At 42.2% G+C, this 15752-nt stretch overlaps 1 protein-coding gene across 2 annotated transcripts in view; it reads left to right on the top strand.

The window, feature by feature from the left end:
- Positions 1-15752, top strand: part of svp (COUP transcription factor 2) — a 189738-nt gene that overhangs the window by 86598 nt on the left and 87388 nt on the right. For both annotated transcript variants that reach the window (XM_019050553.2, XM_072306179.1), the window contains exon 3: positions 15170-15468. In XM_019050553.2, coding sequence (XP_018906098.1) covers positions 15170-15468 — 299 coding nt within the window. The remainder of the gene's footprint in view (positions 1-15169; positions 15469-15752) is intronic.

Raw genomic sequence — 15752 nt, 5'->3', positions numbered from 1 at the left:
GCGCAATCTTTTAATTGAAATACATTTAAGACGTAATAAATTACAAGCGGCTCCATTAATTATACCTACGCCAAGCTCTTGTCTCTACGGCAACGTTGCCAGTGGGTCTGCTTCAAACTTTGATCAAGGGTTGACGAAAACAAACGGAAACAAATTTTTTCCGAAGAAATTAACCCAAAATTGATGCCCGGAGATTTAACCACTAGACTGCACGCAGGGGCGTGTCCGTAAGATCAAAATAAGACTTTTTTTATTTTAAAAGTTTTACTTAAAAAGAGTTTGCAAATGGGACTTATCTGGACGTATTTATGCTGAAAGTAACTACGTGGAAGTGGAAAGATGGGGTGTGCTCGTGCAAGCTGCCTAAGAAACAATGTAGAGGTGGATATAATTCCTTTTGAGAATATGGAAAATCGGGATTTTACATTAAATCAAAAGGAACTGAGCGCTAACTCGTGAGCCATGGACTTGTGACAAGAGCCTTGTGGACGGCGTTCATGAGTCAAAGAGTCCTGCCACCGATCTCCCCGTCCTGCCCGGTTTCGGCCGTTACCCCTGACGTCACTGGCGCTTTTAAGGTCCCATTCATTCGTATGGCCCTTAACTAACGAGCACTCCCCATCTTTCCGCTTGTACAAGCTCCATCTAGCATAAGCACGTTCATCTTTAAGAATGCGGAACTGAGAACCCCGATTCAACGCTCATGGCAACTTTCAGGGCTCTTCAAAATTGTCGACTGTTCAGAGGTTTTTCCACATGAAATAACCCTAAAATTAGTCTCCACACGAGTGAATTTAATTCAGGTACATTCGCCAAATGGATACTTAAGCTCTTTTAAAAAAACACAATGCAGACATGATCCGATCAAAAGTATACGTATGGTTTAGAGCGGGAAAAATTTAGCAACATCGCAGGTTCTTCGTGTTTGTGTCGTGACATTTACCTGATAGATAAAGAAAAAGTTAACTAGCCTAGCGAGCGAGTACAGCACAACCGAGGAACCATCGCCTATCTACACTTCTACCCGGCCTTGATCGGAGTGTTCTCTTGCGGACCGGAGGTTCACGTGAGACGTTGGGTAGGCGAATGCAGTCCGACTACGACTGTTTGCGTTTCTGCAGGACCCAATTCTAGTTCAGATGTATATCTGGACGAGACCGCTCCGGGGTGTCGCTAACCTTTCAACATTTATACCGTTTTCTTGAAAATTAAATTATTAACACGTGCTTTATTAGCCGTCCGCACTCTTTCCCTCTTCTTGCCCTTTTTCCTCTTCCCCGCTCGCCGGACGTTTCCCGCGACTCGCGCGTGCCAAGTCGATCAATCGGCTCTCGAGCACCGCGCATTCCGAAAACTCGGCCCGACGCCCGTTCAATGCTAATTAATTGATATTGACTTCTCCGTGGCCGCCGCGCCGATCCGAGGGGCTCATTCTTTTCGCCGGATTTATCTTTCACGCGCTTTCCTTATTTGGCGTTTTTATTGCCCGGGCTCCGCGGCGCTTGCCAGCGGATCCGCGGTGTGAATCAGGGCCTCCGGCTAGCCGCTCGATTCTTCGCGATCGGGCATTCCGATTCCGACTCCTTGACCAGTTAAATTTTTCCGTGGCAGCTATTTTAGACTTCCACTATTCTTACTTTCAGTTTTTCAAGTTTTGGGGAAATTTATCATCCGGGCTCCCGCTTGTATTCTGCCGTGCTAAGGAAAAACGCCGTACGAGCAAATGAGGTGAGTAGTGGCGTGGACGTGCTTTGCGATATATCGATTGATCTGCCATTTAAACCTATGGAAAGGATCGATTCAGGGTGTTCGGAACGAACACCTTAATAATCGATTCTTTACCGCAGCATCAAATAGGGAAGTATCGGATCATCGATCATTCACGCCTCGCCACTGGAGGTGAGAATGTCACCAACTTTTCTCTCAGAAAATATTTATTTTTGAAGGAGGTCATGATTATTTTGCCTTGAAATTTCCAGACACTGTAGATAGACCAACCGACATAATCCTTTTATAAATTGGAAGACATTTTTCTAAAAAAAAAAAAAAAAAATGCGAGATTTTTCAAAGGAAATTTGGCAACGTCTGAAGGTTTATACTGCGTTTTTCGTAGTACGGCATTATTGCACAGGAGAACTTTACCGTTTTTTTGTCTTCATTCCTCTCTGTAACGATATTTACCTCCAGAAATTGCGTGGCCCCAAAAACCCTCCCCCAACACTAACAACGGCATCTCGCCGAAAATATGACTCAAGAGTACTTTTCGGCTCAAAAAGTCTGTAAGTATTTTTTTTTTTTGGCGAGAAGGGGGAAAAGAACAAAATATCTTTACGAGACGCTAGACGAGAGGTCAATGTTGTTTCAACGAGAAAACCCTGCTGCGAAATATTTAACAGGAATTCCTGTTGATCCAACAAGAAATATTTTCTAGGTGTAATACTCGAAAGCTCTCTTTGATATCTACACCTACTACAACAAGATACTTGGTGAGTAAAAATAGTTTGCCAGGAATCTGCAGCTCAGTGCCAGTAGCTCCTCGAGTGGTACCTCGTCATGAAAACAAGTTTTTTTTAATTTTTTATTTATTTTATTTTTTTTTTTAAATTTTTTTTTTGTTTCTTTCAAAACTGGGTTAATAAAGAGAGAAAACTTGGGCAACGCGCTGGAAATTCCGTGTGAATGAACTGCGATGCTACGATTTGGTTTTGCGCTAGCATTCTTCCACGTCTCCGTACTGCATCTGGGAAGAGCTGACTCCTAGCACCCTACCGCAATGAAATTATAATATTTTCTAATTTCATGGATCATCCGATGTTGTCGACACTGGAGTTTGACGTTGCAAAAATATATGCCTATAATAGAGACTTACGGAAATTCCATGGAGTGGTTTCGGAGGTGTGGCAAGGACGCAAATGATTCCAAAGGTGGATTAAATGGGAATAAGTTCGATTGGCGTCCCTCCTACTATCTGGGGGTGTGACGCTTCAGCGATTACCGATATTGCACGCCACGCGGCTGAAAAGCTTTCCTCGCTCAGGAGATTATGGAGGTAACTCTTCTTTTTCATGCTATTCCAGCAATCGCTAAGTGCAGTTCATAGAAAACAGTACTGCATTCAGAAAGGAAACTAGTTGTGACAGTCGCGTCTTTTGATGCATATGAATGAAGACAGTACTGACATCAAAAGTAATCACTGGCCGGGATGTTGATCACTTGCACGACGATGTTATTTATGAAAAAAAAAACTGTTGTTTTTAATAAAAATTATGATAAAAATGACGGAAAAATGTATTTTTAATTCCTTCATTTTTCACTTGAATCCTACATTATGCTGAAAGGATTTGTCGTCCTTTGTAATCTAAAGTACTATTGAAACGAATGAAAAAAATCAATATATATTTTAAGCTATGATTCTTTATTTTCATGGCAAATCCAAGTTTCAATTTTTTTTTTTTTTCCATTCAGTTTTTATCTTCTGTTTCTTATAATACACATTTTAATATTATATATTGAATATTCAATTTTTTTCGTTGTTTATGTGTCACAGCCATATTTTTAATGATTTTCTCTATACTTCCGTAAATCTATCATCTAAAAAATGAAAAATACCTACCTACCTAAACATCTCAACTACAAAAATCTTTGGCCGTTTAACCACATGCGTGCATGATACGCAAAATACACCGCTCTGCATTTTCACGCCTTCACAAGAAAATTAGAAAATCATTCCTCAGCCCAACACGATTTGTAATCAAAAATAGGCTCAGAGAGGTAAGCTTGTATAAAAATGGAGAAGTGGAGAAGAGAAAAAGAAAGTGATATGATTTATACGATAGGGTTCGTCGGTGGGAAAACGCATTAATATTCCACGTCTCACCTGTAAGGATCAGACTCGAGCTGATCGGTAAGAGGGCTTTCGAATAATAGAGGGAAGAATTGACCTTCCTTAAACGGGACCCGTCTAAGAGAGCCCAGCAAGAATTTAACATCATTTACATCATCCGCCCGGCTAAAAGGCTATTGTTGACACGCAAACGCACATCTTGACGCTGGTGTGAGTACGGCCCAACCATGTGTGGGACAGAGCTCCCCGCGGTGAGATTAGGTCAATAATTAATTTTTCCCTTTATTCCTTAAAGGAATCTTTGAATAGGGGTCCTGGCATTTCTGACACAATATGTAATGCCAGCGCTATCCCTTTTTCCTTTGATTCGTCCACGGGAGGTTTCAGGGTAAGTTCCGAATTAATTATCAATTTAACGGTAAATAATTCCGCCTGGATCCTGAGCAAGGTTTTGTTAAAACATTCGTGAGAATATTGTTGGGTTTATATTAAATACATGAAGTTCTTGGAGTCGATACATGCTATAAATGTATCATCGCAGACGTGTGTTTTAAAAGAATATTGGCAGACCGAAAAAAAAAAAAAAAAAAAACCATACGCACTTGCGTGAGCATTTTTAGAAGATATATAAGTTAGAAAATAAAAGTTTGCAAAATTTTATGAAATATCTTTGTTGGTTTACGTTTTTATGGTTAAAATACGGAAAGAATTGAATATTTCAAACTAACTCCAACAGAATTTCTAAATCAGAGGAAAGGAAACTTGGGGAGGCTTATATTGCGATCGCAGAGAAAGAATGCTAGTGCATTTCAAAATGATGCGGTTAAACTGCATCCTTAGAATTTAATCCGAGTGGTAAAACGTGGACTAAAGTAGTCTTCAGCAGATATCATCAGGCGGAAATAGTTGTCAACAAAACAAATTATGGTAACTGGCGAGATCTGTCGGCAATTATGGGTCGGATCATTCTTCGCGGAAAGCATCTCGAACTTCACCCCGTTCAGGAGGTGTTAGAGCAGTTGGTAATCAGCTCTTGATAAGCGAGCCCGTCTCACGGTAGGCAGTTTTCATATTTCTAATCGGACAAAAATCAGCTCTGGGGACTCACAGTGAAAGAATATATAACAGACCTTAATAGCCCAAACATCAGCTATTGCGAAATTTAATTGGACAATTTAATTTCTTACACGAAAACGGTTGTGCGGGTTTTTGTACAAATTTTAGTTAATTTTCCACACGTTACGAAGCGAGTTCCTTAAAAGTCTCAAAGGTATCCTTACAAACGTTCTTTTGTAAGAAATTAAGTTGCCCAGCTTTTGATAACAGCTGATGTGGCCTCGTTCCTTTTTGCCTAACGTGGTCCTTTAAAATAAAATCAAAGAAACCTGGTCATAGGACAAAAAATTGCAATTGATGGATAAAGCTACAGACAAAAAAGACATAAGGAGTATGGAGCAATCTTATTGCTTGAAATGAGTGGTTCCTATGGACTAAGGGAGAAAATGATGGACTAACTGTAGGGTCTTCCGTGGGTTGCCGTTAGTTAATCTATTACCTATATCCTTTTGTCCATTGCAAACACACGCTTACTTCAAGAGAATCGCCCTTCATATATCCTTTTTGTCCTCTTTCTCTATAGCTTTGTCTACCAATTTCAACAATCAGCCCGCTGATCACTTTAGTTAGTTTGTCAGCGCGATTTCTAGAATATACTTTCTTTGCGTCCGAAATGAGGTCGTTTTCGGGGCCCTGTGCGTCGGGACTTGAAACGAGCGTCTGCATGAAGCAGACGACGAGCAAGTTGAGGCGACATCAATGAACAAAACGGAAGCTCCGGGAATTAGCAGGAATCCTCAAGTTCAAGCTAACAGGACTCCGAGGCCAGGCACCCTGGTTGTCGTTGTCGTCGGTTTCGCGGCACCGTCGCCGCCGCCGCCGTCACCGGACAGCTCAAAGGGACGCAGCGTCGCGACGCCTCGGAAATCTCCGCGCCCGCAGCCTCTGTCGCCCTCCGGACCCGGGTTGCCGAACTTGGGCGGTTGCGGCGTTGCGGCCTCACCCGGAATCTGCTCTGTGTAGGGCTTTTCGTGCAAGGTCATCGACTAGTCCTTCCTTTGACTATGAAGGACTCGTACATGCATACACGGAATGAAAAACTTCGGTCGCACAAACAGTTCAGAGGGCTGATCATTGAAATTGATAGACAAAGATGACAAAAATGATATGGATGGGATCCTTATTGGTGGAAGCGGGTGGTTGCAATGGACAAAGGACGTAGGTAGAGAAACAACTTAAATCGGGACTAAGGCCGCAAATAATAAAAAGAACACATAAAATAAAATATAAAGTCCGGGACGTTTCACAGGGATCACACCCGCATTACATTTCCAACCGACCAACAGTCACAGTTGTCGGTACTGAGCTCCAGTATGGTGAACCGGGGGTAAGCACAACAGACCGCAGGTTGATTTTGTTCAATGCCGTCCATGTAATGTACTCCTTTTTGGACGTAATTGGCCGAAACCAATCAGTGTAACTACATCGGCGGGCTGATTTTTGAAATGTATCGACAAAGCTATAAACAAAGAGGACAAGAAGGAAATGGAGCGATCCTATCGGTGTAAACGGGGGTTCTTATGGACTAATAATAAAAAAGAAAATAATGGACTAACGATCTTGGTCTGTAGGAGGTTGCCGTCAGGTAATCTATTACTTGCTTCCTTTGTCCATTACAACTATCCACTCCCACCGATAACATCGCTCCATTTTCCCTTTGTCATCTTTGTCTATCGCTTTGTCTATCAACTTCAATAATCAGCCCGCCGACATCGCCTACTCTCTGTTCGTGTTTTATTTATTTTACAAAAACTGAAGAGTATTTTGACTTGAAATTTTTGTGAGCACTTAAAAATCTAGGGAAAATCACTGCAAGGGTTGCTTGGTTTTTCCGCTGAAATGTAATACAAGAAAGAGGAATGTAAGCAATTGGAAGTACAGTTAGACTGAATTTGACAGCGGGCTGATCATTGAAATCGATAGACAAAGAAGACATAGGGATTATGAAGCGATCCTATTGGTTGAAGTAGGTGGCTCCTATAGACTAAGGGAGAAAATGATGGACTAACTGTCGGGTCTCTCATGGATTGTCGTTAGTTAGTCTATTACCCACATCCTTTGTCCATTGCAACCACTCGCTTACACCAGTAGGATCCCTCCATATCTCCTTTGTCTTCTTTGTCTATAGCTTTGTCAATCAATTTCAATAATCGGCCTGCAGCCAACACGAAACCTATGTTTGATCCTGCTTCGGGTATCATCGGCATTTCTTCGGGGGAATGCGATTTTCCGAACTGGCAGCATCGGCGATGGTCCATCGGTGGTGGTTTGGCGCGTCGCCGGCTCAACTCAACGCACAATCAGCGTTGAGGGCACCGGTGTCCCGTGTAGCCGTGTTCTCGCTCACCTTTTTAATTTCGTTTGATTTACTGTGACTTAATTGTCAATTAAATTCGAACCCTGGGTTTCGCTACATCCACGCTTTAATTGGAACAACGCAACATGCGATCTCCCGTCCTCCGCTGCCGCGATCTTCCCGATCCTACGCCAGGCTTGCCAAATGTGACCATATGGAATCTTCTACTAATATCACCTGAAAATTTAGCTGTTGTCTTCCCTTTTTTTTTTGCTAATTTCTTTAAATTTCAGTACACGACGTTTTTACACAAGTGAGTGATAGTATTAAAAAGGAAATGGAGGTATTGCAGGTGTCTGAAATTTGATGAATTCCGTGTTTGAATAGACGCTACCAAGTGAGCTGAACACGAGGATACCCTCGGTTCATATAAGTTGAACGATTATTCGCTGCTAAAATACATGCGTTTAAATGGAAAATGCCGCCAGATGACGTCAATGGGTGGCGCATTTTCTCACTTTTAAATCTATATCTATACCATTTCCCATTGCCGAAAAATTACATAAAATACTGCAAAATCAGCTCTTTAAGCACTTTTAGATGCAGCATTAAAAAATTTGCGTGCAAATTCTCCATTGGGCATATGAATGTCTTACTTCATGTATGACCGAAGTTTTTAGCCATGGGAACCCGGAACCACCTTTCGGTTAGCTGTTTCTAAGTTCGGTTTTCTATAATCAGAAACTTCAGTTATCTGGACGGAGAAACTATGGTGCTCAGTACAAATTGCACTTGTAATCTCAGTGCACGGTAACTTCGAAGGGACAGAGTAGTGCATTTCCACGGGTGGACGGTGGAGGCATTTCAACAGCATTCGTAGTAAAAAACTTGATTACACAGCAAAATTTCTCGAGATACACGTCAACGGATTGGATAATTTTTGATTTTCTAATTGTGAGACATCCGTGCCTGCCATTTTGTTTCAGTAAGAGTCATCTGCATCCGTAACTTAGCAACTCTGTATCTTGGCCGGAGGATCGAGACGTAAGCCTTGTCCCCCATGTCTTCGTAAGCGCCGCCTCACCGCGGCTGCTTCCAGTATCATTTCATAGTCAGATTCGTATCTGTGTACTTTGCAATGCTCTACCGCGCTTAGGAAAAACAACGTATGAACAGGCGAACGTTGCCAAACCTCTTTCGATAAAACACAGATTTTCGTAAATTTTTTTGAATATTTTCTCTCTCAGTTTTTCCGTAGTTTTCTCTCGCAATTTGATCTACAGCATCTTAAAATCTCAAGGATAAATATTCATAACTTCTCGATACTATTAATGCCCACAAGGGAAATTTTGGCAACGTCCGATGGCGCATGTGGCGTTCCTCCTTAGAATTGCAGTACTATTGCGTTGCGCGTCTCACCTTGTGTACAGCTCACGTCTCCTTTGCTTTGCTAATATCGCCGACGCGGGCACGACGCGTCGAACGTTTTTAAAAGGATCACGAACGTTTTGAAATGAAGGTGAAAACCTTCATCAAAAAACTGCATGAAACGTATATTCCATGCGTTTGTCTCACCATACACTTTTTCGTGATAAATATTTGCAGTATCCGTCATCATGATTCAGTAATGATTACACATGGACACATGGTTTTTGAGAGGCGCAGTCAAGGGGTAGCCGTAGCGAAATTTTCAACTTTCTTACATTCCTTTTACCACCTTTTTTCTCTCCTTTTCATTTTCTTTTCCTTTTTTATTCCATCCCTGGTACTTTAACCGACGGGTGCAAGGTATCTCAATTGTGATGTTTCAATTTACCCTATCCTGCTTTATTTTGCGAACAGAAACAATCCAACTTTATAGCTTGAACTTCATGAAGAACACTCTGCCAACAGAGAAGAAAAATCAAGAAATTTAACAAGAAATTATACGTTGACTAATTTTACAAAAAAAAGTTAAAGTAAAGCAGGAAATCTGCAACGTTGCAAACAGAAACGTGGTTTCAGCAAGCTATATGAGGCCGTATATAAAATACGTAACGCTACTTTTTTTCTCAACTCTTTTATCCCTTGCAATGGTTCTGTAACGTATATATCCTTATCCTTTAACACGCAAAAACAAAAGAAGAGACGCTCTCCTCGACCCTCCTCCCGTCTATTGCGTCACGTATTTTATGAACGGCCTCTACTGCCAATGCAATTCCGAGCCGCACCAATGAATACATCAAGTGAAATTTCGATGCCTTTTAAGGGGCAGCTCAAAAAGGCCGTAGACAGGAGAAACAGAGCGGATACCTCACGATGCGCGAAGCACGTGAATTATGATTGGTTCTACGTTACGGCCTCACCTATTCTCATCCTCCTCCGCGCGTACCTCGAGTTTATAAATCAAAATCCGTGTTTGGCGTCACCAAGCCTTCGAATAACGTGACCGGGCCGCCGTTTTCGACAACTTTACGGTTTTCGAGACCGTAAAATTCAATCAAATCACCGGCCTCGCGGAGCACCCATGCCGGATTCCTTACTGAAAATATCCCTCGACCCGGCGTCGCACAGTTGACCGAGTTCATGTAAGAAGTCGGACAGAAATTTGAAACTTTAAAAGCTTATATTATATCTTTAATAATACCAAAATAAAAAGGTTGAAAAATGGTTTCATTGGTTTTATCGTAAATTTCTTTTATGAAAAACTCGTTTAAAATGCACAATATGACGAACTAGACATCAAAGTTTGCAATTTCAGTCAAAAATTTTACGTCCGACCTCTCTCGAAAGCTGTTCTATTGTGCGTCGTCGAGCAATAATGGTGCTATCTGACGTAGATATGGTCGAGGGTTATATATATGGGTCGCATGTTTCAGCGAAGAAGATATACGGATACGTCCCTCTATGCTGCTCTCAGATGCTTTTATTAATAAATATTCGCTAAGTTTACCCGCGCAATACGGATAACGTTGCTCGGGCTCACAACGCTGGATTTAAGCTCTCTATTAAAACCCGGTGAACATTGTATCGGGTCGTTAAAAATATTGGCTTTTGGTCGTTATGGGTTCGCTTGAGCATCGATGTTTCGTTGAGTAATGGAACGCGGACTTTCGGCCGTTTATAATCGTGTTGCGCCTTTATGTCAGATCTAGAGAGAAACGGCCTGTACGGTGATTCATAAGAGCCGAAAACAGAGCCGTACGATGTGCGTGAGGATCTCCTTTAAACATTCAGAAATTGTTCCACTCGTTCTACAGCATGCACTGAGGAACGCAGAAACGAAATATTTCAGACACTCCGGACTAGGAATCCGAAGATTTAGAATCCCGAGATCTAGACGCCGTTTGCTGCATCTACTACGGTCAGGTGACTCTTAACTGTGAGGATCAAACGTTAATGATAATGTCGAATTCAGTGGTTTGTATGGAGAGTCGAGGCTGTTGATAAACTTTTTTTTTTGTTATATTTTTGCTTCTCAACGCATTGCTCAACACATTTTTACGACAGTGCGAATTTAATATTGATGATCGCTACAAATAACGTTCGTTGCGTGAGTAGCCTGTCGAGCACCGTTTTTTTTTCTCTCTCTCTGTAAAGTACCATTTTTTCTACCGCAATTGGGATGTTTTTGTGTGAGACGACAAAATTATAAATATTTACACGAAAGCATTTTTATATTTTCCAACGTACTGACGTACTTAAGTCATACCTAAGACATACCTTTTTATAAGGTTTGTAAAAATATTTAGGGGAAAAAATTGTAATACTGTTGCATTGGAAGTGTGTCATCGAAAACATTCCGACTATCTTGATGGATCTTAAATACGTCGAGAAATATCGCTGATCCACAGGAAACGATGGCGAAATCGATACGTTCCCGTGACGTTGGTACGAAACAGTCAATTTCCAGTGCATGGAGGGTTGTATCAGCTTGCAAGAGCCGTTAGCGGGGATTTCTTGGCAAGGCACAAAGACCCAGGAACGGGGCTAAAGAAGTGTTTAAATTAGAAAGAACAAGTGATGCACAAACAATGTTGCAGAAATTCATGTGGGCAAGTACCCGCGGTCATCGGGCAATTCCTTTCTCCGGCCCGAGATCGGTCGATCGCCCGGCGATAAGCTCTATTGTTCCGAGTTAGTGCCGTTTAAAATCGCACACCTAACCGTAGGCGAAGCCCATCCGCGAGCCGAACGGTTATTGAGTGTCAGTTTCCACGGGCCGATCCCTCCTTGAAATACGAGCGGTTCCCTGCGTACGCAACTAAGTACAGTCGTACGTCCATTCAAGCGTGGCCAAATTGCCTCTGATGAAGTACGAATTTTCTGGAAAACTTGTGAATGTTTTTCGCTTAATTTTCCACAGATTTTAAATCGCACGAAAATCCATTGCCTCTGCAAGTTTCAAGGGAGATTGGGCATAATTTTTATCAAGATTAATTATTTCGTCCGGGAAAATTTGACAGCATTTGATTGTCCACACGTCGTTATTTTTAAGTGGTTCGTGTTATGAGCACTACCACTGTAAACAGTTCAAAATCTCGATATACTTGTACCACTCGCTGTTCGGCTAATAGCGCCCTACTGAGCGTCATTTCTGTAACCCTATACGCTCATATTTGTAAACTTGCTCACACGGCTGTTACAGTGTTACAATAGTTATATATGCAAATCTGCGCCCACAGGTGATAATTTCGATTGTTTCTCTTTTATAATGTTCAGAGAAAATTTCTCCCTCTCGTTGATTGTTGCTCTCTCTCTCCTCCCCCTCCCTCCCCCCTTCTCTCTCTTCTATACACAATTTCTTTTTCTGATGAGTCCTTATACTCTCGTCTGTCTCCCTCAAATTTCAGCATTTGCCTCCATTTGGCTCTGTTCTTTCTTGTTCTAATTTTCTAAAGGGTTGATTTTAGAGTTTTACACCGGATGAAAAGATATCGACATTGCCGTCAGATACGAATTTTTGAGCGCTTATGTCGCTTTTACTATACCCCCTCGAAAGTAGCATAGACGAACAGGGCCGGATTTAGGGGGTGGCCACATGGGCCGCGGCCCATGGCGGCAAATTTAGGGGGCGGAAAATTTTGCAATTTTTTTAAATGCAGCTATAAAGAAAAATCGGAATCAGAAAAAAATTACAAACGAGGAAAGGTGACAAAATCTCTCATTTCCTGAGAGTATATTTCTAATTTTGTCGTCTTTCTGTGATACAATAGACAGCACCTTTCATTAGTCCATTTAAGACTAAGAGAGAAACCGAACACGGAATTTGGCCTGGAACGGCGCGGCGCAGAGAGCAATGATGACGAGGACTTTAGATGAAAAGGAGTAGCCCTCGGTGTGGCGGTCGGCATGTAACACATATTAGCGCCTACAAGACTGCATGAATACTTCACGCATTGCGTCAAAGACAGTGCGTCGCTGCGGTCAGCAGCGCGTGAACGCGCCTACAGACGCATGATATCGCATGCGTCAAACACATGCGGAGCAGCGGTCGCGTGACAAGACATAGCTGTGGAATACTTCACGCATTGCGCCTAACACAGTGCGGTCAGCGCGGCGCGGCGGCGGAAGTTAAAATTATTAAACCACATTTATATTTGTTCTTTCATAATTTTTTCGTTCATTTCATATGAATGGAAGGCCTTGTCCACACAGAGATAGGTTTACGGAACTTAACTTTCGCGCCAAGTTCCGTGAACTTTTGCTAGTATAGTGTTGACAGGGCTTCGCCAAAAAATGTGTCCAACACGAGTAAACGCGTCTTATGAACCCCTCCCCCTCCGGCACGTTCACTTGATTGTTTTTATTGATGTTTCAAAACGTATGAGAAGAGGGCGGCAAATACAGGCGGCCATGGGCGGCAAGTAAGTAAATCCGGCCCTGTAGACGAGAAAAAAAAAGTTACAGCGATTCCCCGACTGTTAGATCTCGTATCCAGGAAATCTAGTTGCTGTGCCTACCCTGCCTGCAGAGTTTTTTTTTTATCAAACGTTGTCCAATCTTACTGGCAAAAATTGAAACCTCCAACCACTATCATTTGCGTTGACGAAGTTCCAAAACCCGCGAGCAAAGCGAAAAGGGTTGATTCGGGTCGTCTGCGTTGAAAGCGCTATGAATTTGAAAGGCCAATTAGGATCTATTATGACGCAGGAGGCCCCGACTTCGTCACATAAGTCACGAGCGGCGTGGGTCGACTCCTTGGGGGTGAAAGTTTGCTTAAAGGGGTTGGGGCGCTTGAACTTCTGCCAAAACATTCGCTTTTGATTGCTCAAGAGTCAATTTCCAAAACCTATCACGATCCCTTGACCGCGCCGCGCCGGCCGTGTCAATCTGCTTCCCGCCGGGAAAAAAGCGATATGAATATTCGAACGTTGTCAAATTTCTCGAGAATCCATTTCCAAAGTTTTACTGCTAAATTTTACTTACAAAGCGGAAAAATAGTCCTTTTTAAAATGTCATGCTAAAAGCCTCCTTGAAACTTCCCTTATCACAATGTAAACCGTTTGGGGTCCCCTTAGATTTAACAGGGTGTCTACAAGTCCGGAATTAGTACTGATTTTTTAAGGGCGGACCTTAAGTACTGAAAAATTCCGAAAATTCCGCAAGAGGGTCCAGAATTGCTTTCATATTTTGTTAAATTTGTCGCAATTTGAGCGAGAAATTCAAATTTTTGAAATTTTTCGCATTTCGTCAATTGGAGGTACTGAACACTAAAAAAAGAAACTCCGGCCGTGAGAACCGCAATTACGGGCTATATAGACATACCGTCCGTTCCGGGCTCAAAGGCCGAAAATTCCGGCTGCTGGAGCCGTAGCTTCGGCCTCTGAACCCGGAGCAATCGAAGCTACGCCCCCAGCAGCCGGAATTTTCGGCCTTTGAGCCCGGAACGGACGGTATGTCTATACAGCCCGTAATTGCGGCCGGAGTTTTTTTTTTTTCAGTGAAAAAGTACTGAATTTTCCTGCTGAGGAAGTACTGAATTTTTCGGGAATAGACTGAAAAAGTACTGTAAAAGCACTGATTTTTGGCCAGCCTATTTAAGTGGACACCTTGTTTAAGGAGGACTGTGAATACGACGCTAGGACTGCACTCTGTCAGATTCGTTTTTAAGCGCTCAGCCGATAGGCAGCGCTTTTTGATTTCGACTTGCCTCTAGAGTACTAGCATACTAGTGCTAATTCGTTTAAATGGCGCACCAGCTCATCGATGTGTAGGCTTTTTTTTGGGGGGGGGGGGGGGGTCCAGTTTTAAAATAATAAAGCTGTGAAAACCCGAATTTTACGCTTTTAACTTAATGCGCAGGTAGTTTCGATCGTTTGTCTATAAGAAAATTTCTTAGCGGTAGAGTAATTCTTATCGAAATTGATCGTTGAACTCAAATGAAGCTAAAAAAAACGCGCCTGATGAGCTCAACGGTGACTATCATTTTCGGGAAACGAAAAAAACGCGTTTACGGTTTCCTTGGTAACCTTTGTTTGCTATCAGCTGATGTTTTATTCCATTACTCAGCCAAGTCGACGGAGTTTATACTTCCTTTCTTCACTAAATACATTGACTAACACCTGAGCGCTTTTCTAATACGACAGTATAGATCGTATTCGATACATCAAACGGGTGAGATTTTATCGATATCGATTGGTTCAAAACATAAACATAGCCCCAAAGTAAAATCAGAAATCTGAGAGAACGGATCTTTTGAAACCCATTTTTTTTTCTTTTGAGTACCAAATGCCAATGCAAAGTGAAATTGTCAGGAAATTTCTCATTTTCAGCTTTTCCAATTAAAATCCTTAAAGTTTGGTTTGAGGTTATGTTCTATTGTTTGAACCAAACGATACATCGAACCGTTATCGAATACGGTCTATTAGAACTTTCCCGCTTGTTTTGTGTTTATAAATGTGCTGACAAGAGTTTTTTCTTGTTTGTTTCAGCTGTGCAAAGGGGGCGAGTGCCTCCGAGCCAGCCCTCGGGGCTCCCGGCGCAGTTCGCGCTGACCAACGGGGACGCGCACGCGGCTGCAGTGGCGGCTGCCGGCCTCAACGGCCACCCTTACCTCTCTAGTTATATTTCAATGCTGCTCAGGGCCGAACCTTACCCGACGTCCCGCTACGGGCAGTGCATGCAGCCCAGCAATATAATGGGAATAGACAATATATGTGAATTAGCTGCCAGGCTCCTCTTCTCCGCCGTCGAGTGGGCCAGGAATATACCTTTTTTCCCTGATCTCGAAGTAAGTATCCCTTTCCTCCAGGCAGGAATTTTCTCGAATCAAAGGAAGTTTAACACTGAAAAAAAAATCTCGGTGTATTTACTAAGAAAAGGGTAAAATTACCAAGAATTCAGTGTTCTATTTGATCCCAGTTTTTTCTTGGTAAAATTACCATTTATGGAATTGGTAATTTTACCGAGAAATCTCGGTAAAATTGTTGAACTTTCTCGGTAATTTTACTGGACCCCGGTAAAAGCGCCAATATTTTTTATCGACTGTGGTAGACTTACCGAGATAAATTGGCA

Source organism: Bemisia tabaci, chromosome 1 (assembly GCF_918797505.1).
Source record: "Bemisia tabaci chromosome 1, PGI_BMITA_v3".
NCBI lineage: Eukaryota > Metazoa > Arthropoda > Insecta > Hemiptera > Aleyrodidae > Bemisia > Bemisia tabaci.
This window is presented reverse-complemented; position numbering and strand designations above follow the sequence as displayed.